The following is a 21,913-nucleotide window of genomic DNA, read 5'->3' as shown; positions in this document are numbered from 1 at the left end:
CCCATGTGCCCAATCTGTGCTTTGTGTCCATTCCTCATGGTAATCATTTATCTGGGAACAAAGCCACAATTGCTGAAACAGCTCTGCCTGTATAAAGTAACAGTGTGTCCAATAAACAACAAAGGGCGATTTAGCTCTCAGAACAAATAACCTGGCTGGCTGCAGATGTTCCTCTGTTCCTTGCTCAAGGAACAGCAGCAGTGCTTCCCTCTCTCAGAGCTGGAGCACCTGGTGTGCTGTGCTAGCACAGCCCAGAACCACCTGGGCACCCAAGGAAACCTGTGCAGAACCAGGGGATGTGCCCACCTGGATAAACAAATCAAAGTTGTCATATGCAAGTTTACCTCTGAAGAGCTGACATTCTAAATTCTTCACACAGGACTGGCCAGAGTGGTTTTGCTTACCTTGACAATGACATCCAGAGTCAAATATTTCAATTATTACTGTGATAAGCTGATAAATAAGGGAAAATTAAGTGACAGTTATTATTATTTTTAGGAGATGGTCAGATATACCCCAAAGGATGGTGTATCTTGTTGGTACCCAGAGAGAGAATATGAATGACATACAAAGAGAATAGAAATATATCAGAGAATATGGCAATTGCCACTAATAAGGAATGATGTCACTCTACCTTATTTTTAAAAACAGACTTAAGCACATCAACAATCAGACAATGAATTTATTTGCAGGATACATTTATTATACATAGAAAACAATACTTATTGTTTGGTTAATTAAATAGAGAAAAAAAGGAAAACAAAACCACAATACATTATTCAGTGTTCCATATATTTACTAGCTGACATTTTCAAAATGAAGCTTTCTTTTTACCCCATTTTTTAAAAAAACTCATGATCAAGAACAATGCATAGTGGGAACAAAGGGTCTAGAAATCTAACATTCCACAGCTGTGAGTCAGTGTGAAAAATAAGGCCATGTAGAGGAAAAAAACCCCACAGTGAATTTCTAAACAATACGTATTCCATTGACAGGCTTCAGATAAGATCAACTGAGTCTATAAAATCTAAAAACAATGTGATGCAAGGAAAAGATTAATTTAAAATATTATTAAACAACCTGGAAATAGATTTTCCTAGTGATGGCTTGGAAATACCCTCTAAACTTTCAACCCAGTATCACTGAAGATAGATTGTACTATGATGCTGCAAAAACCATCCCAGGATGAACATCTAGAGGTGAGAAATATCCAAGTCCATTTTACAACACAAGCTACAACTATCCACACTACTTACTCAGCACATATTTATCAAAGGAATGACAAAGTGTTAAGAAATAAGTTTGACCACAGTCACTGAATGATTCAGTGAAGGGCTGCAAAACATATCTTCCTGCTCTGAAATGTTAATTACTAGTTCTTTTCAGGTTTCATGACAATGTAAACGGAATGAAAGGAATTGCAGTGTCATATCCTGCTCTTTGTTCCTGTACTTTCACACCAGGTCAGCAGTGTGAAAGTTTCATAAAGCTGCCATAAACTGAAGTCCTTCACTGCCTGAAACTCCATCACATGATGGAGTGGATGAGCCCAAGGACCAGCAGTCACAGAGCTGCTGCTTGCTGGCAGTCCCCAGAGCAATGTTCCCAAATGCTGCATTGATGCAGGGTGTGTGCCCCAGGTAACTCAGCCACATTAAACAACTAATCAACAGAAAGCATTACAAGAAATTCAGGATAAAGAAGGTATAAAATATTTACCAATACTGGATCTCACCTGTGTTAAGATTCAAGATTCCTTACTCACAAGATTACAAGAACAAAGCTGAGGCAAAAGTGGTTATGGAGATTGGTCTGAGTGCAGGTGTGCAGAATGCATACTTTACAAATAACTCTTTATATCTAGCATTTAATTCACATATTTTTAAAACAATTAATTACAGACTAGGCTATATAAACCTTAATAAGCCTTCTTCATCTCATTAGTGATATTCAGATCTGTATGAAAGTTCTGAATATGTAAGAAATACATAATTTATCTTAAAAATGTTCCCACAGGTCACCCTTTGAATCATGTAAAATGTATGAGAAGCTATGGGAACACTGGGATTGCTGATGTGCTAAGCTGAACAAAACATATCCTTATTAAAACAAAGCTGAAACACCCTGCCATGGAGAGATCTGTCCTGAAAACTTTATTTCTTCAGCGTGGTCTACACAGAGCTCTTGTTCATCCCAGTTCTTCAGAACAGCACAAACAGCAGCAGTAAGAGAGTGATGCATTCCAAGGCTGACCTTCTTCAGTTGCCCTGAAAAAGCTGTGTTTACCAAGCTGAGGCTTCACAGAGAGTAAGAAACATACTTTAAACATCATCTGAACAAAACCCATTCAGCTGTGGTAGCATCATATCCCCATCACTTGTCTTCTGTTAATAAAGAAGAATGGCTTATGGGAAAAAACATATGCTTCTATTTTCAAATCCAGAGAAAACCATAGAGAGAATTCACAGAGAGAAGGAAAAACAAAAGCCTGCATTGCAGAATATGGAGGACTGCAGTAAGCTATCCCTAAAAAAAAAAACCAATAATCTTTCCTATGGCTATGTATATATCTGTTACAGAAATGTATGCATACACACATATCCACAAATGCAGAATTATCACTGAAAGAAACTATCAACATGGTTGTTTCATTCTAAATAAAAAGGATGAGTTAACACATTTTCCACTGTGGCTCATAATTTGGAATGACTAATCTGCAAGTTTGTCTACACTTTTTCTAGTGAAGCCTCTTTCATTTAATTGGTACAGATGCAAGCTGGTTTTAATTTCCTAAGTTAGCAAAGAGCATGAAACATCCCCCATGCTAAGGAGTTTGCCATTTTCATGTCATATCATGCATTATCAGAACATGCAATGTAAATATCTGCTGATATAAAAAACAATTTCATAAAAAACAAAGTAGAACAATGATTATAATTATGGAATTTTTCTGGAAATTTTCAAACAAAAGCTAAGTATAACATTTCTGAATATTAGACATTACTTTTTCCATCTGATACAGATTTAAAATGCATAGTATATACATAAATAGTAGCAGCCATCCAATCTTTAAGAGTGCTGTATTTTACAATCCAGTCAATATGCCCCATAATTATATTGATGGATTCTGTATTAAAGATTTTGAGGGGCTAATTAGAATAACATGTAAAAGGATTTAATTTAAAGACTTTCTCTTTTTACAAAAACAAAACACACATTAGAAATACTCCAGTAAAAATCCAACACACAAAAGTCACTCTGTCCTTTTGTGTTTCCTCTTGCTAAATAAATGACCAAAACCCCAGGAAAAATTGTCCCAGTAAGTGTATGTATGGCACATGCTAATCAGAATGTAATCCATATATAGGATTATAGAGAATGAAATTGAACCACTGAACAACTTCTTCTCCAGAGAGTGGTCCAACCTAACTATTACTTTCTAATTACACTAATGTAATATGTGCTTGGTCACTCAGTTTGCTTAAAGTCTTGATTTAAAGAATCTGTACATACCTAAATCAACCCTTACCCAGTTGAATTTTACAGTGGAGGGATGGACTCATGAATTATTTTTTAGCACTTCTAATACTCTCTCTTCCACACATGCTATCTAGAGTCTTTGCAGTGCACTAGTGTGCCTGTTTTGCTAAAGCCATGACCAATGTCTTCCCCACCCTCTTCTTGCTTATGAGGCCAGACCCAGACTGAAGTTCTACTTTGTGAAAGTGTGGCCTTCAGTGACTGTGTAAAGTAAACTGGCTTTAGCTTTATTTGATAAAACTTCATGTTTTGGTAGCACACAGAATAACCAGAAACAGCCTGCCAGCCTCATTATAGCAGATTAAATTTTGTATGTCAATTCAGAAGCTTTGGCTTTTTCCAGATCTGTTGCTTACATCTCCATGAGAGGCACGATGCTAAAGGATTGTTCCAAGTCATTGTAGTCAACATGAATGCATAAATAAAAAACTTGACAAGTTTTAAAACTAAATATCCTGTCTTACTAAACTATAATAAAATTTCCAACTGGAAATTAATGTTTTGCACTGTAGATTGGATGAGACAGAGGAAAATGTCAATTAGAAAGCCACTGAAAGGAAGAGCTCAGATCAGTAAAGAGCCACTGAGGTGAGAGCAGTCTGGAACAGAGCCTCAGAGACAGGCCTTGAGCAAGGACCAGGCTGCTCCTGTCCTCCTGTCCATGGAGGGATGGCACAGTGACCCATCACAACAGCTACTCTGAAACCTCTGTATTTTTCCAAGAGTGATGACAAGTTAGACTTACAGGGTATAGTTTGTTTTTTCTTTCTTGCACTTTGTGTTACTTTGGTCCCAGAAGGGGCCAGCTCACACTGGATCAGAGGATTTACTCTCTCCTTCCAGGACCTGTCCCAGCTTGCCTGGGCTGAAATGACTGAAAAGGAGAGGCACAGGCCAGCCACCCCACAGAGGTAAACTTCAAACCACCCAGCCTGTGGCAGCACTGGAAAGGGATGTAAACTGGCCAACAATAAATAAATAGACATGGTCTCTCATTACTGCTTGCATCATCACAAGTAAGGAGTGCATCTTAAGTCTGGAAGCTAATGTGCAAAAGTACACATCAGTGGGCAAATGCAAACATCACAGAGTTATGAAACTGTGCAGCAACACCAGGAATTGGGCCCCTCCCCACTTTGAAATTACCCAGCCTTTTACCTGCCAAAAAAATCTATTTTCCTGGTCATGGAGGTTTCAGTACTCCCTGCAAGCCAGGACCTTTGAGCTTAGGTTCCACTTCAGTTCCTGATAGAAAGGTCATTTCTGTAAAGGAACTCTGAGCTTCGGCAGCTCCTATGGGGAGCACTGTATGAGGCAGAAGTTGCAGGGTATTTTTCAACAATTTCCTATTTCAAATATTGAGGATCCTAAACCAGAGGGTTTTTTTTAAATATCAGCCTATATTGAGGCAAGGCTCTGACTGAACCTGATTTATATCAACTAGGCAATATATCACAGGAGGAAAAGGCATTCAGTATATAATCCTACTGGGTACAAAACATTACAGACCTAAAGAACTTCAAAGCATGTCAGACATACTTCAGTCAGTAAAACACTGACTGTTCTTCCACTGTTCATTTAAGAACAAGGATATGGTCTGTATTCATCTTAGGAAGCAAAGCCAAATATTTAAATAGTTCAAGTCATAATCATATTCTTCCTCTAAATAATTAATATCTAAGACCAGCTAAATATCTTTGTTAGCTACCTTTGAACAGAATGAATTCTAGCCAAAAAATATTACCCTTTGAAATACAGAAAACCATCAGTGAGTTACTGTACATATTACATGCATAGCATCAGAAGATAGACACCATAAAAACAATAGTTTCACTTTCAACTGTGAAAAGGTAGAATACAGTATTATTTTCTGAGTAAAACACCATGAACATTACATATCACTTAGGAAAACTGAGCACAGCATACTTCAGCACTCAGAAACTAAATTTCAGTTATCTTGTAGCTATTGCTGACAAATATTGCCTTGAAAAAAACTTCAGCTGTGTATGACAATATACAACTGAAAGTGCAAGCAACACAAACATGTGGGCTTTGCTATCCTCCCCCATGCTTCACTTTTAGCAGACATTGGCACTTCTCATCTACATCCTGAGGACAACATTCCTCCATCATTTTGGCCAGGTGAAAAGGAAAGCCACTCACCCAAATGGCTGTCCTCTCCCCATTAACACATGCTAAGCATTTTACCTAACTTTTCCCCATTTTGAGACCAGACTTTAGGGCTTCTCAGAATCCAGTTTGGTAGAATACCAAAGTAAAAAAACCAAAACAAGTCACTGAAGATTACGGCGATTGAGAAATGATCAGAGCCCATACAGACAATTATTTAAATTACAAAATAAAACTATTTTTTTCCTTCCACTTTACAAATGTTTGAGGCAAAATAATTCCCTTATTTTGAGATCTGAATTAATGAAGTCTGATTTTTTCCTATGAAATCTTAAAATTCAATTTCTCCAAAAGTAATACCTAAAGAGTGCTTAAAGAGTAAATAAAAAGGCTTCTACTTTTTCCTATCAGATTTCCCATGACCACAGGCATGGTGTTGTAAAGTTTTAAATTAAACCATTAAACCCCAGTTGATTGTTCTTTCAGTGTCATTTTAAGGGAATTATTTCAATCTCAGTACTGGACAAATTTTAAAAGGTAATGGATTCATTATTTCTGTGTACTTTGAGAACTGATGGAAGAATATCCAATGTTCTATCGTGCTGTCACCATCCAAAGTCCCAGTGCAACATTGGCAGCCAAAAGTGCACTACCAGCAAGCAAAATCAAAAAGCCAACAAGCTCTCTGTTTTGTTTTTCTACAATGAGGGAGCTCAGCGTGGCTTCCAGGAAGGAATTTAGTATCCACTGACCATCCAAAGCGAAGCAGGGTACAGCATTGATAACTGCCAGTGCTCCTGAGAGTGAGATGAGGTACCTGGTTGAATGTAGTTAAGGTTCATTAAGAGTATCTGAGAAAATGTAAAAAATAAAAAGTTTTAGAAAAAATATATGTATTGTATTTCTAGTATGCAGAGAGAGACATGCATGGGTTATTTTTCTAGCTACCATTCCACTTCACAGAAATTATAGGAGTAAAATTAGTTTTAGCCCATAATATATCCACTCAGTGAACTGTCTTTACAGATTTTTATTTTTCAAGAGCTAAGTCTGGATACTTAAACCTGCACTTTTCACAACTTGAGTGAAAGCAGGAGACATCAAAACCACCATCTTCTTTGCTTGCTTTGTGTGGCATAGGAGGAAAGTTATAGCTCTGGCCTGAAGTAAGAAGGTATTCTAGACCCAAGTATGAAATCATGATTAGGAATATTTTCCAAAACACCAAAGGACTAGAATATAATCAGAAATCTGACCTACCTCTCCTACTTACCTGTTAGCCAGGAAAGCTGAGTGGATTTCTGTATATGTGTGTGCACGTGAGAATGAGGAACAGGCAGGTAATTTTTACTGCTGGTTACAGGATTGCTAACTGCAGTACCTGCCCCTGTCCTAAATGTCCAGGCAAGAAGACACGAGCCAGAAAGCAGCTGGGGCAGCAGGAACCTTGATGTGATCCCAGAAAATGGGAGCTTAAGTGGTACCTTTACTCTGGCTCTAGGGACTTGTCATTAAACTGAACTACACAGCTTAGTTATTCAATGGTCACATGTAAACATTTCAGTTCCTAAGGCTAAGGGTTCCTAGATTAGTCACAATCAAGTCTACTAATATGTATATATGTGCATATATACAATCTCCTTCATTAATAAGCAAGAGTTAACTGAATTATCTCATTTCTTGAATAGCTATTTTCTTTTATTTTGAAGAAAAAAAATAAAAAACCCAACCATACCCTGTTATTTAATTCAGTATAATGACACAAAACAATAAAAATCTGACATTGCAAAGCTAGCAAGAATATCTTATTTTTCTTGACTTAAATTCACACTTACTTTGGCTTTCATGTTCCATCTGTTAAGGCTCATCCTCAAGAGTTAAAAAAGCAATGATCAAAAATATGCTTTTAAGCACAGGAAAGTGAGAGATTTCATTTTCAGCTTGGTGCATGGACAACAATCAATGCAGAGATGGGATAAAGATGTGAAATCTATACAGAAATACTTCAGGACATCCTGTCTAAAATGATATCCAACTGAAATTCTGCTAGGTCACTAAATTCTAAACAGTTCCCTTCTTATCATAAAACAACAAACATACTTCAAAGGATACTTGCAAAATGTCTCTATCATCACAGGCAGATCAATACTTAGAAAGTTTTGTCGTGGAACAAAACTGCTGAGACTTACTGAAATGAAAATACACAACGCATGAAAAGTCATTCCAGGGTTATATAACATTATGAATTTTAGATTATCATTTTGCAGAAAAACCACATGTGAAATGACCCTCTTCCAAGACAAATAATCAGTTTCAATAAGGGTTTGATTAGTTTTTTGTTTTTGCAAGATTGCAGCTATTATATTTTTCTTAAACGTGGCTATTATCACAGTAAAGTCACTACTCAAAGCATAATTAGCATTTCAGTAAAACTGGATCTAAAGTAGATATTTCAAGAGGTATCTTTAGTCATAAAGACTCCACTGTATGATTCCAGTATTTTTCAAAGAAAAGAGGTTGTAGTTACCAGACTTTTTCAACATATGCAGTGCACGTGCACACTGTGGGTGCACACGTGCATTTTCTCTGAAGGCCAGAAAAATTTATCTTGCAGTACCTGAAGAAGATCCCCTTAACCTGAGGCTGAGCTTGTGGTGTACAGGAGTGGGGGAGATGGGGAGCAGAATTCTGGATCCCTCTGAGAATGCAGAGCCTATGGGGGGATGCACAGCTGCATCACACACCATCAGTTAGCCAGTACATAAGTAGCTTCTCTTCTGTGTTCAGATGATAAGTGACTTCAAGATATAACTTGGTGCAACTCAAAAACCTGGGGGTGGGACTCAGCATCCTTAAAAACAGTGACTGGAAAATTGCAATGTCAAGGACCACATGATCTGGAATACTTTATTACTGTACACATTGTTCTTTGAAGGCGTATATGAACCTTCAGTAGACTGCACGTCAAATGTTTCTGAGAGATTCTTCAAGGCAAGTGCAGTAGTTTGAGACCTGCCAGAAGGCATTTTGTTAGTACAGAAATGTTCCATCTGAGTAGCATTCTGGGTCTGCCAGCACCAGAGACTGTTTGAGAACCACTCTGTGACAGCTGCAAGAAAGATGCCTTTCCTACTAAAAGGTAGGCACAGCAGGGTCTTATCCCCAGAAGGAAGAGGTTAGGGTAAATTAATGCAGAAGCAGAAAACCAACTTGAAAATAAACTTGCATAGTGCAACCAATACTCTGTCTTTAAAGAACAACTTCAGATACGAGCTCCCAGCCACAAAAGCCTGAATTTTCCCTACCTATGTGGAGAATAGTTATAGCCATAAGAAATATATACCTCCACAGAGATATTTGAAGGCAAGAGTTCAAATCCCACTCAATACAAGCATCCCTTGGGAAAGGAACAATTTAGTTTAATCCACCCTTGGAGAAATTTTAACCATAGGCTAAGAGAACACTGGGAACATAACATACCAAAAATGCTGCTAAATTTATCTTACTTAAGAGTGAGATCTGATTTCTTCAAGTTCAATAAAGAATTCAAGGACACAGCAACAATGGTGAGGGAAAGTAGTTCTAAAGGCACATAAGGCAGAGAACTGGTCCATTCAGTCACATAAAGACATTTTCTTCTGTTAATAGATGCTCTCCTGATAAGTCCAGCCAGCAAACATACCAGGGTTGGAAAGATATGGACAGCAAGGAGAACCAAAAAAAGGATGGGTTTGGCGTGGCAACAAGCAGAGAACTTTTCAGTATGACAACTGCCAGCATGCTTGAAAGTCACATTTTTGCTTAAAGCTTAAGACTGACCTTTGATTTAGGGGAACAGAGAGAAAATACATCTGTTGGACAACTGAGTGAAAAACACAACAGATAGAAATCCTGGTTATCATCCAGCTCAGAAAGTCAGAGGTATCCAAGTCCATCACAGAATCACAGAATTATTTGGGTAGAAGCATCATCTTGTTCCAACCTCCTTGGCACAGGCAGGAACACCTACTAGACCAGCTTGCTCAAAACCCCATCCAGCCTTGCCTTGAACACTACCAGGGATAGAGCATACACCATTTCTATAGGCAACGTTTCAGTGCCTCATCATGTTTAGTGAAGAGCTACTTTATTGTATACAATGTCTTTCTAGAAGAAAGCCTGTAGGATAAGCCACTGATTATCAGAGATACAACTGGGAAGTTCTCTGAAACATTCAATGTGTTTCTCTAGTAGTTTTTAGTACCAAGGCATTATGGTAAACAAATAGTTGAACCACAAAAGCCCTAAAGATAAAATACTTTTCCTTTATACCCACTGCACACATAGAATTACTGAACTAAATGCAATATTTTATTAAAATACTGTTTTAGACTTATTTTAAAAATTACATTGGTTAACCAAGCAGACACCACAGGCTTCTGCAGTTTGATACAGGGGCTTGCCCCACAGCATGTGCAGGACTTTGTACTTGGTCTGACTGAACCTCATGAGGGTTCTTTTCAAGCTTGTTCAGCTTGTTGTTGGCTTCCCATCCTTCAGGTGTGGCAACCACACCACTCAGCTTGGCACTGTTTGCAAACCTGTAAAGCTGTAGCACCTGTGAAGGATCCTGCAGTGGGGAGGCTGTGTCCCAGCCCTTGGCTGAAGCTGCCCTATGGGATGTGCTCCCCTCTTGGGGGGACAGCTTCCCTGAGCTCCATCCCCACACAGCCCCACACTGGCTGCCCGCTCATTCCACGGCCATGAGGTCACAGCCCCGCGGTGCTCCAGCAGCTCTCCAAGAGCACCCTGAGTGCCATCCCCACACAGCCCTGCCCTGGCTGCATGGGGCCATGAGGTCACAGAGCCCCACAGCCATAAGAACCAACTGCTCAGCCCCCATCCCTGACTGCAGCAGCAGCGTGGTGGAAGGGAGACCATGGCTCTTGTCCACCATTTTTTCCTCTCCTTCCTCATCCTCCTGATGGTCCTGCATCCCAGGACTGCCAGCTATGTTCCACAGAAAACACAGGAAGCAGGTGAGCTGCCAGCAATGGCCCAGCCTTTCATGGGCTAGTGGGGCCTTCTCACCAATACATTTTTTCCCAACATGCAATAATAACATTTCTCTGTGCTTGCTTCTAGCTGACTCCTTAGCAGATTCTCTAGCAGCTTGGCAGAAAGATGGTTTGGAGCCCCTGGACGAGCCTGGACTACGTAAGTTCTCAAGGTCCTTTCCTTTGAAAGAATAATTATCACTAATGTGACAATAGCTTATTAATGAGCAACTTTCTTTAAGATGTTGAGGCCAAAGGCGTGCAGAAATCTCCAAGCATCAAGCATATGCAGAATCCCATAGGTACGTTAGTTGGAGGAAGGTACATTTACCTTTTAAACTTCCTTCCATATGAAATGCAAGTTGCTTATTCCAAGGCTGATGGCAGCCACTGGCATGGCCAGGTAATTGCTGTGCTATGGTCAGCACAGGATGCCTGTGAGGAGCAGGCTCTTTCCCCAGTGCCTACTCCTGCATGTCACACCAGTGACCAAGCTGCATGCCTGTTAGGGTCAAGACATCTAGATCCCGTTGCAGAGATGATGAAAAACAGGATTCTTGCACAAACATAGCTCCCCCTGCAGCTTCATCCCAGAGGTTGCCCTGAGTACCTGGACGGCCAAAGCACAAAAGTAGCCCCAAGCAAGATCCCTCCCATCAGCTGAGGTCTACATTAGTGCTCTGACTCACATATTGGGCAGAGAAGCTAGAGGGAACCTCCCCATCCCTCCTCCATGCCTGAGCCATGCTGAGGCTTTGCCTGTCTCTAATTTTTGGCAGTGCTGCCTAACTCAGGAGAAGAGCAGCCTAAGAAAGCTGGTGAATCTCCTCAAACAGATTCAAACCACCAAGGTACTGAGCAGTGCTGCTGGGGTCCCTTATGGGGAGACACATCTTAAAACCTGGGAGTGGCTGCAAGGGGTGCCCACACTGGAGAAAAGACAGACAGGGAGAGAAAGGCTCAAATGTCTCCTGCGAGGGCCTGACTCCATCCCCTTGGGGTGTGGGAGCTGGCCCAGAGAGGGAGAGTTGCAGGGGAACCTCCTGGTGAGTTTTTGTCAAAGGAGTGACTGGCCAAGTAGCAGTGCTCCCCACTGTGCTCTCCTGATCACTTGAGTTCTGTTCAGAGGGACAACCTGTCCCTAATGGGTGGGACTGTGCCTCCAGGACAGCACTGGGGAGAAAAACAGAACATTCTGGTGATATCAACCATGCTGCAGGTTTACCAGTGGTAAACTGGCAGAGAACAGGCTAACATTTTGAATTGCTTTGCAGAAACGGCTGGAGAAACGACCACAGAAGCTCCTAAAACCAAGGAGCGCATTGAAAGTATCTTCTGTCATGGAGCAGGCTGTGTGATAGGCATAGTGATACTCCTGGTTGCCCTGCCAGCTGGGGTACTGATGTGTTCTCTCGCAATCTGCTGGTGGTGTGAGAGAAGACGGTAAGTCATTGATCCCCCCCACAGCTCCTGCTGCCTTTCAAAGGCAGCTCACAGCCACAAAGCATTTTTAGTCAAGTTAATGGCTGGCTGAAAAACTCTGCTGAGGCATCTGCAGCTGTCAGCAGCTTTAACTGGCCTCTTATCTTCTGGGTCTTCTCTTGAGGAGCCTACTTGGACTGGAGCCAATGTTTGCTCAGACTGAGCCTGCCTGGACAACAGTAGCTTGCATGAGCAACAGGCAGAGACAAAACAAAGTCAGGATGAGAAAGAGTGGAGGGTGGTATTGCTCTAGAAAGCAAGAGGTGCATTGGCACCTGCTGCTGACCAGTGAAGCTGCCCAGAGGAGTGCCCCTGCTTGGCAGTGCTTCTGCCAAGGTGCACCAGCAGCTCCACTCACAGCAGTGAGCCCTGCCAGCCCTGGGCCCTGCTGTGGAGGAGAGTCCCTGTGTCTCACCTGCAGCTCAGCCACCTCCTCTCTCCACAGGCGTCTCTCTGGAGACCAGCAGGAACGCACCGGCCTGATCACAGGCACAGACATCCAGACCAGTTCACCTGAACCTGCCCTGCCACTGCAGTAGCCCTAAGAGACTCACACATCTGATCCCTCTTCCCTTGGCCCTCCTCAGCTGCCCTTCAGCAGCTGTGGGAACTACTCAGCCCCAGCCACAAATCTGGTGGCCCAGCCCTCCAGCCAAAGCTGAAGGTGGGCTTGCCAGGGTAGGGGTTGGACTGACAGAAACACAACCAACAGCTTTAGGGAATGGCTTTTTGTCTGAATAAAAGGGACATTCTTGACACAAGTATTTGCATAGTATCAGAATATCCAGAGTTAGAAGGGACTCACATGGATCAAGTCTAACTGGCACTGCACAGGACATCCCCAAGAGTCACACTATGTGCTGAGAGCATTGTCCAAATGCTGCTTGAACTCTGTCAAGCTTGGTGTTGAGACCACTTCTCTGGGGAGCTGTTCCAGTGCCCAGCCACCTTCTGGGTAAAGAACCTTTTCCTCAAATCTGATCTAAGCCTCCCCTGGCACAGTTTCAGGCCATTTCCTGGGGTCCTGTCACTGGTCACCAGAGAGAAGAGATCAGTGCCTGCCCCTCCACCTCCCTTTGTGAAGTTGTAGACCACATTGAGGTTTCCTCCAGGCTGAGGAAGCCAAGTGACCTCAGCTGCTCCTCAAATATTTTCCAGTCTAGACCCTTAATCATCTTTGTAGGCTTCCTCTGGATGCTCTCAAATGGCTTTATATCTTTCTCATATTGTGGTGCCCGAAACTGTCCCCAGCATAGAGCAGAGCAGGACAATCCCCTCCCTTGTCCACATGGAAGTGCTTTCCCTGATGTTCCCCAGGACACAGGTGGCCCTCCTGGCTGCCAGGGCATTGCTGGCTCATGTTCAACTTGCCATTAACCAGGACACTCAGATGTCTTTCTGCAGGGCTGCTCTCTAGCTGGCATTACCCAGTTTTCCTGTATGCACAGGTCAAGTGATATCCAAAGCAAACAACTTGTCAAGTTAAAGGCTGGTATCAGAACATCTGATCAAAACTCCTGTTCATGAGCCAAAATAGCAAAATGGCTGAGACAGCCAGTGTATTCAAAGGTTTCAAAAGACACACACTGCAAAACACTGTAGTTTCAAAGCTTGACTGCCTCTTGACAAATACCTAATGGCCACTACCATATCACCATACTGAACCTGAAATTATACCTACATTGAGAATGGATCATTGATCCTCTTTCCTCTTTGTTACAATAAACTGTTGCCACTGACAGCCATTAGACATGGATCTAAACTCCAAACCTTGCTGCTGAAGCAAGCTCCAAACACAGATAAACTCTTCAGGAAGCTCTTGAATTCTAGAGACTGTAATATGAAGCAATGAATTTTGTGGTTGTAATGGATCAAACTTAACGGTAGTAGGCTAATCCACTGAAGAATAACAAAAGAACTACTGAAAGTATGTTCTACAGGCTTGTCTATAAAGACACTGCTGGGAAGAGGTGAACAGCAATGAGCCTGGGTGAGAGAAAACAATCATTGTTTTCCCACTCTAATTAAACAGTTCTTTGACCTGGAAATAATATTTCTTTTGTTGGCTAATGCTAGATGGTGTTGGCAAATATTGAGAAGAATTCACAACAGACACAATTTTAATTTGAAGTGACTTGGAGACTAGGTTGACCAAAGAGCTTTTTAAAACTTCTTCGTGGGGGAAAGCGCATGTGTGCCACGGAGGAGCCAGACAGCACGGCATGATACATTTCTGTGTGGTCTCCTGAAGAACTGTATGTGTAATCCTTTAAACCTGGGTTAAAATCAATGAAGGAGGATCCTCAGCTATAAGGGTAAACAGCCATGGAACCAGGCTGTACCGGAAAGACCTTCATCAAGGATCATGGCTGTTGTTCCTCACAAACGTGCCCAAAGCCAGGCAGTGCCTTTTTCTTTTTTTTTAGAATACTCAGACACAACAGAAGAAGGAGACTCATCAAGCTTGAGGAAATGGTCTTCTAGGTAAGTTCCATCTTCTTTTCACAAAGAAAATCTTACAGTTTTTGATCTGTGATGGGCAGGAGTAACATTCAGGGATATGATGTTTCCTCAAGTAGTGTGAATTCCTAATACAAATCTAAGTCATTAGATTCTTCCCAACCAACAAGGGCCAGAGAAGGAAGCAAAAATGTTGCACTATCAGAAATGACATGAGGAAATAAAACCCCTCATACATGATAAAGAAGAAACACTGCAAATTTGCATGGCAGTACTGACAGGGTCCACCATTTCAAGGGTGGGGACTCCAGAACTAGCCTGCAATAACAAGAGCTTAAAAGACTTAATACCATATGTAGTGAACTGACAGTATGAATTTATATTGAATAATATTAGATACTTTTTACAGAAAGAATGTTAATTAAAAGCAATACTCAATGTGTCTGTCCCAAACAACATGTACTCCTAATCATCCTTCTGTTCTAGTTTTAGCCAAATCTCTATCATCGTAAGTTCATTTAGGATTACAATTCTTTAAAGCTTTAGTATTTTTAAAATACTGGAAACAAGTGCTATATATAACCTGTATATCAACAAAAAATATATTTGCTAGGATATATTAATTTGAGGCAACAGAAAGATTTAATAGAAATAAAACTGTAGACACCATTTCTCCGAAGTAGAGAATATAGACATACTTTTTTTAAAAAATATACCATCTGGAAGTTATCTTCAAATGAAAATATGAAATAATTACTGCTTCTCCATAAATCAGGACTACCATGACTACAATACAAGCCTAAGCAGAAAATAATGCATGCATAATTTTAGAATGTTATTCAAACATTGGTTTAGTGACATTTCTACAGAAAGTATAATCATAGTACACAATAATACTACAACTCCCATATTGCGTTGTGTGCTAAATGTAGCACCACTCTAAAAAGTAATGTTTCCTGCAGGCAGAAAGATCACACTAAAGAATAAGGCATTTCACTAAAACATATTCCTATTTCAAAGCTCACACAGTAGAGGAAGAAATTATTTTGTTTTTTTAACTGTAAAAAACAGTTAACCACAACTCTGATCAGTCACATTTGGGAAAAAAAACAACTCACACCAAACCTGTTGGCCCCAGCCAGGCCTGCACAGTGCAATGCTACGTCTGAAATATTTAGAAGTTGTTTCATTGGAATGTATGAAACTATGATGGTACAGCAGACTGCCTGCTACCCAAGCCAGGATCCTATCATTTTAGGTCTAGTGTTTTTCCAAAGGGAACATAAGAACATAGATTGCATTTGCAGCAAAGCTGGTAATAAAATCAAACTTCTAGCTTTCAAATGAATACATTCAGTGCACAGTTTCAAGGGTAAATAACTTTAAAATTCTGCTCCTATATGTGCATGCAAACAATATTGTCACAAAGTAACTTCTTAAAGAAGAACTACCTCTTTAAATAATAATAACATGCTTTCCTGACTTCTGAAAGATTGACAGGTTCAATCTTTCTGCAGAACCACCACAGTAGGAAACACGAAAAAAATTCAATTGCTCCAATGTATTAAAAAGAGACCAACATCAATTGCTCTTCAGTACAAATCGTTTGTATTGTTAAAGACCTAGAAAATAAATTCTGAATAAATTACAAAACTCTATTTTTAAAATATATTGCTGTGTTTGAAATAAATATCATCAGATATAGTAGTGTGTGTTGGTAACACACAAGAGAAAAATGTTTTTCTCTTAAATAGCATAAGGCCAGAAGAAACAAATGAAGAGATCATATTTTCGGCTTAAATGAGAGTATGTTGCAAAAAGTGGAAATAAATAACTCCTCAGAGTATCAAATTACCAGCATGGAAAAGTAAAGTTTGATAGATTAACTAAAAATACAGTATCCAAGAGCATTAATGGATTTACGCTTCCAGATTTCATCACTATTTCTGAAGCTTTTTTGTACCTAATTCCAGTGCTTATTCAGAAAAGTACAATGCCTTCCTAAGGAGATACTTCCAAGGTGTTTGAGGCAAAATCACCCTGAGAGTTTCAGCTGCCTGTAAAGAACAGATACCTTTCTCACAGGAAGGAATAGTAATTTAACACTTCAAACTTCTTAAAGCCCATCTGCAGCTAATTTTCACCATGCCACTCAAGCTATCAAGTAGGATATTTATGAATTTGTTCAGTTCTTTCCATACTCACTTCAGGAGTGGAATTATTTTTTATTTAAATAAGATGCCCAAAGGAGAGTCACAGTGAACTTCCAAGTAAGGAACTAAAATTTTGTATGTTACTTAATTTAGGGCAGTCAAATGAAAGAATAAATCGGGGAAAAAATATGTTGTGAAAACACTTGTGGCTCAGTAGTCACAGGAAACTGTCACAGATACTTGGATATTAGGTGTCATTTAAGCAGTCATGCTAATATTCCAGGCAAGGTGCTGGAACAAGGTGCCCTAGAGATTTTACAATAGCATTTTGAGACATTTTTATGCTAGGAAAATGCAGGTACCTGGTTCTTATGACTGACTTGAATAAGATCTGTTCTAGAAATAGCCCCTTCATACTTTTCTGAAAGAACAACCATCTCATATCACATATGGTTTCTATTACCTTCATAACTCATTGCACTGTGAACATTTCATTTTAGGCCTGAGCAGTCCATGTCTCTCCACTGGCTGTAACAAGAAATGGATTCTGCTTAAAACAAATTAACTAAGAAGCACTCCAAGACCTTGTTTAAGCAGGCAGGCAAAGGAAACCATATTAGAGACTGTTTTTGCTAAACTTTCAATAAATAATACCAACCTGTGTACTGAAGATGCATGGGGTGTCCTACATAGAGCATGTCAATATGGGGTGGATGCTTTACCCTGATTAGCCTTGTTTGGTTCTCCAAAGAAGGAGTCACACAAAAGCTTGGAACAAAGTCCTTATGGCAGTCCATGTTAGTTCGACAAACTTTGCTGGCTTCAATAACTTTTCGTGCTGGCAGACAGGCATACTGCAAAGGGATTAAGATCATCATGAAAGCTAAAGGCTTGATCCAGCAGATCAAAATAAAAGGAACAAAATACCTTTTTAAGCAAAGAAATGCCTCACTGATAAAATCTGTTTTTTTTCCCCAGTTTTTTACTGTTAAATCCTGACAAATCTCTACCTGATGCATATTCAGCCTGACATTCCATACTTTGTACTGTGGAAGAGAGGGTATGCACATATATCAAAATTAAAGGAAACCAAAATTCTAGGAAAGTACACACATGCACAACAAAAAATCATAGCATATAAACATAGGTCAGTGATTTCTAAAGGACAGAGCCTGTACCAACATCCTAGTGACTTATCTGTTCAAGCTGAAGTTTTAGCAAATAAACCAACAAACCCACCAGGTGTGTGGTAGCTAAGAAACCATTCTCAACTAAGATGAACACAGGGCTCAATGCACTGCTGTGCCCCAAGCCCTGTCCATAACTTGCACTCTCTGACAGACCAGATCTTTCTTGCTCCCCAAAGGCCAAAGATAGCACAGCAGAAGGGAACAGGAAATCAGTTTTCCTCTTCATGTCTCTTGCAAAATCTCAGTGATACTTTTCCTTTTGTTCTAAAAACAGAAGAAAGGAATCCTAATCTACTGTTTGCCTTAGGAGAAAAAACAGAAGTAATTTCTACCTTCTCAGCCTGATCATGGCACTCCCAAAAATGCATGAAAGTCAGACCCTCACCATTAACTTTGATACAAATTCCTTCTTTTTAATGAGGGAGAGGACAGACTTCCAAAAACTGCTGCATAGCACTGCAAAGACCATTTAAAAAAACTGTTCAAAAACTCACAGCCAGTCTAAGGACACTTGAAAGTCACAAGGTCTCAAGCTTCCTGATGCTTTTATTTCTTCCCAGTTCATAAGTAGCAGCTACAAGCTTAAAAATGCCCAGGCTCATTGGGATAGGGATTTATCAAATCTTGCTGCCATGTCATATTCCAAATGAACAACTGAAATGTGTTCAACTCTTAGTGGTTTAATACCACAAAAACACCCTGAAGTGGGAACTTTACCACTATAGAAACTGCAAATATAGCAGATTTCAAACAAATTTATTTGAATTTCTTTGGGTATTTATCACTAGACTCAGAACAACAACAAACTAGTATGTGTAGAAAAGTTGATTCTTGTGCTCCTTTGCTTGTAAAAAGCCAACAGAAATATTCCATCACTGTAAGTATGGAACACATATTTTAACAAACATTGATGCATTTTCAAAGAATTATAGAATGGCTTGGGCTGGAAGGGACCTTAAAGATTCAAACCCCAATCATGGGCAGGGACACCTTCCCCCAGACCAGGTTGCTCAGAGCTCCATCCAGCCTGGCCTTGAACACTTCCAGGAACGGGGCATCTACAGCTTCTCTCTGGGCAAACTGTGCCAGTGCCTCACCACCCTCACAGTAAAGAATTTCTTCCTAATGTCTGATTTAAACCTACTCTCTTTCAGTTTAAAGCTGTTCCTCTTGTCCTATCCCTACATGCCCCCATGAAAAGTCTCTCTCCAGCTTTCTTGTAGCCCCTTCAGGCACTGGAATGCACCTCAACCCTTTTATAAGGGAGTTAAGTCAAAATTCTACTGAGAAACTTTGTTTCTACATGACAATAAAATCAACATGATAAAAACAGATTCAAGTATGGGCCCTTATTTTGAGAAACTGCACAATCTCTAGGACATTCTTCTGAATGTTTTTATTTCAGTTTAGGGAGTTGCTCCTGGCTCCAGACAAAATAACTGAACTGAGAGCCCAGGGCTTTGCTCTCCCTGTAGTGCTCACTGCCTTAAAGACTGAAACACCAAAATGAGCAATTTCGACCTCTTCTCCAAAGTTGTTTGTTCTCACCAGTATTGTGCATCCAGAATATTGAAAATGACTGAGGTGTCTTTCTGCCTAAAGGAATGAGGTGTCTAAGATTGTTTTATGATTCTTCAAGACACCTTGTTTGATTATGGGAAAAATCACATTTTGTGGCTTTTTAAGCTGTAATTGGGAGAACATTATACATGCACACCTTTATTACAAACAGTAAATATTCTTAAATACTTGAGTATGCTGCATAGGTGTCAGTAAATATTACTAATTTAATTAAAAAAAAATAGATTTACAAAAGAGAATTAGCAATTTAAGTAACTTACCAGATGGCTGTCCAACTTATTGCTGTATGAAAAGCAAATGTCTGTGAGGCTGTTGTTACTACAACATTCAACTGTGCCATCAAGTCTTCTGTAGACTAAAGAACATAGGCATAGAGCAAATAAAAAAAAAAATTACTCTCTGAATGAAGTAAATCAATCATCCTGCAGCTTCAAGAACTACAGTAATTCACACAGCCCAGCTCAAACTAAAAAAAAAGCTTCACCACCAATATATGAATGTCACATGATTTCAGTCACCTCACATACTGATTTTCTCACCTTAATACATCTCCTTGAGATGCTGGGGATCTACCACTGCAATATTTAGAACATTACAAGTTGCAAACCACTTTTTTATCCATTGTCCCTAACTTGCACCAATGGGTGGCTTAGAAATTTGTTAGCTACTACTGTACTGATTTCTGGCTGGCTATGGAAATGGCCAGGACTCAAAACATACTTTTTAAATCATGAAAGCCTTCCAAACCTTGAAGTGAAAAAAATATGTTTTAAACCACAATTTAACTAGTCTGGTAAAGAACCTTTGTACATAAGCTCTTCAAATGAATTAGGCCTAACTTACTGTTCAACAACAGCTTAAACACACACAGAGGCAGAGCAACAGTCATGGTAAGGATCTGTACCACAGCAAGTGCAGTCCCTTCCTCAGGCAGACCAAGCCTGTGATACTGGCTGCTGATTTATTACTCCATAACCTGCAATCCACTGACATGGAGCCTTATGCCTGGGGCTTACAGGTGCAAGAACTGTACCATACAAACCCTTTTTCAAGTACCCTGAGGCTAAGAAACCACATATATTTTTGAATAGGAAATGACCATGAAATTAGTTTCCTTATAAACTAAATTGAAAACACTTTTTTCTTTTTTTTAATTTCAAGAAGATCCTTAGGGTATTGTTTTTTCTCCAGCTTCAATACTCAGTTCACTCTCCATTTGTTTTATGGTCAACTAGATGAAGTCCATTTGCTATATACATTTTTATCAATACTCTGTATTTATGTCAAGTTGTGAACTGTCAAGATTCTGACAAATGACAGCTGCTGGAGACCAAAAGGAATTCATTTAATTTCAGAGGAATATTTCTCACTGCTGGAGGCTTATGACTCCAAAAATGCAGACAGACTGGTCTGATTAGAAGGCAGCAGTGGGGACAATGGGCTGGTAACACAATACAGCAACCAGGCTTGGAAGCAATATTGAGTCTCCAGCATAAAGCCTCTAATATTTCAATCTAAATACGACTGGTTCATCTGCAGAATATGCAGTTTTATTACCCTGACTCCAAAATTCACTTCAGAGAACACCATAATCTGAGGATATATAGACCTACAACATCTGAGAATTGGTTCTTGCCATCCCTGCCCAGCTGAAAGCACAGCCAAAGTTGCACTCCTCTTCAGAGGCACAATCCAAACTGTCAGACCTCTAAAAGCAGGTTCTTACCCACACTTCACTAGTTTCCAGTTTAAACATTTATCCCAGTACCAGCTATAAGATCACCTTCTTTACATACTAAAAAAAAAAAAGTAAATTACTTTTTCAATTTCATGAAAGTAGTACAGTGCATTAAAACCATGGACAGTAGAGTTGCCTGACCTCCTGTTTATCTCCAGGATGATGGAAAAATGGAGTGACAATTTTAAAGGACTGAATAGCATCCTACATGCTTTGCTCAGCAGCAGCCCCTTACTTCTGGAATTCAGTTTCCATAAATGCTTGCATGAAAGAAACTTTAGAGAGCTTCAGGGCATGTCACAAGATGCTCAGGCACTTTAACTTGACTGTTCTTTTTTGTTCTGCTCAGTTTTTATTGTTCTAGTTTAGTTTTTGTTTTTTTGGTTTTTTTGGTTTTGGTTTTTTTTTTTTTGTTGTTGTTTGTTTTGTTTTATTTTTGGTTTCTTGGGGGTAAGCCCTTACAGCAACAAGTACTCCAATGTATAAAAGGAAACAGAAGGAAGTAGACTAACTTCCAGAAGCAGTATGTGCAATCCAGACAAAACTGAGTTTATGGGCAGTGACATAAAACCCTATAGTGAGACAAATCCAAAGAAAATTATG

General features: G+C 39.9%; 2 protein-coding genes across 7 annotated transcripts in view; one reads left to right on the top strand and one right to left on the bottom strand.

Annotated features, from left to right (window-relative positions):
• Positions 1–662: 662 nt before the first annotated feature.
• The window catches only part of MBTPS2 (membrane bound transcription factor peptidase, site 2), a 208,486-nt gene continuing 187,235 nt past the window's right edge, over positions 663–21,913 (bottom strand). For 2 of the 5 annotated variants that reach the window (XM_079320166.1, XM_079320165.1), the window contains 4 exons: positions 19,833–19,927; positions 17,460–17,655; positions 7,783–7,858; positions 663–6,487 (listed from right to left, as the gene is read on the bottom strand). In XM_079320166.1, the coding sequence (XP_079176292.1) occupies positions 6,265–6,487; positions 7,783–7,858; positions 17,460–17,655; positions 19,833–19,927 (590 nt within the window). In that variant the 3' untranslated portion in view covers positions 663–6,264. Of the gene's footprint in view, positions 6,488–7,782; positions 7,859–15,794; positions 15,814–16,653; positions 16,706–17,264; positions 17,330–17,459; positions 17,656–19,832; positions 19,928–21,913 lie in introns of those variants that run through there. The other 3 variants (XR_013776152.1, XM_079320168.1, XM_079320167.1) reach the window with 3 other exon arrangements.
• LOC306809102 (uncharacterized protein) lies at positions 10,351–12,949 on the top strand. 2 transcript variants are annotated; one of them, XM_079320267.1, is made up of 6 exons: positions 10,351–10,688; positions 10,795–10,866; positions 10,949–11,008; positions 11,486–11,557; positions 11,981–12,149; positions 12,634–12,949. In XM_079320267.1, exons 1-6 carry the CDS (start codon positions 10,589–10,591, stop codon positions 12,725–12,727), a joined length of 567 nt encoding a protein of 188 aa, XP_079176393.1. In that variant the 5' UTR covers positions 10,351–10,588; the 3' UTR covers positions 12,728–12,949. The 2 variants fall into 2 exon arrangements, with proteins under 2 accessions (XP_079176393.1, XP_079176394.1); XM_079320268.1 differs by lacking the exon at positions 10,949–11,008.

The sequence above is a fragment of the Erithacus rubecula genome (assembly GCF_903797595.1).
Source record: "Erithacus rubecula genome assembly, chromosome: 1".
Taxonomy (NCBI): Eukaryota; Metazoa; Chordata; class Aves; order Passeriformes; family Muscicapidae; genus Erithacus; species Erithacus rubecula.
Note: the sequence above shows the minus strand (reverse complement) of the source record. Positions and strands in the feature narration are given on the sequence as shown.

Coding starts and splice junctions, on each gene's coding strand:
- LOC306809102 (XM_079320267.1), top strand. CDS start 10,589: ATGGCTCTTGTCCACCATTTTTTCCTCTCCTTCCTCATCCTCCTGATG. Junction 10,689..10,794: donor ACAGAAAACACAGGAAGCAG/GTGAGCTGCCAG, acceptor GCTTGCTTCTAG/CTGACTCCTTAGCAGATTCT. Junction 11,009..11,485: donor GCATATGCAGAATCCCATAG/GTACGTTAGTTG, acceptor AATTTTTGGCAG/TGCTGCCTAACTCAGGAGAA.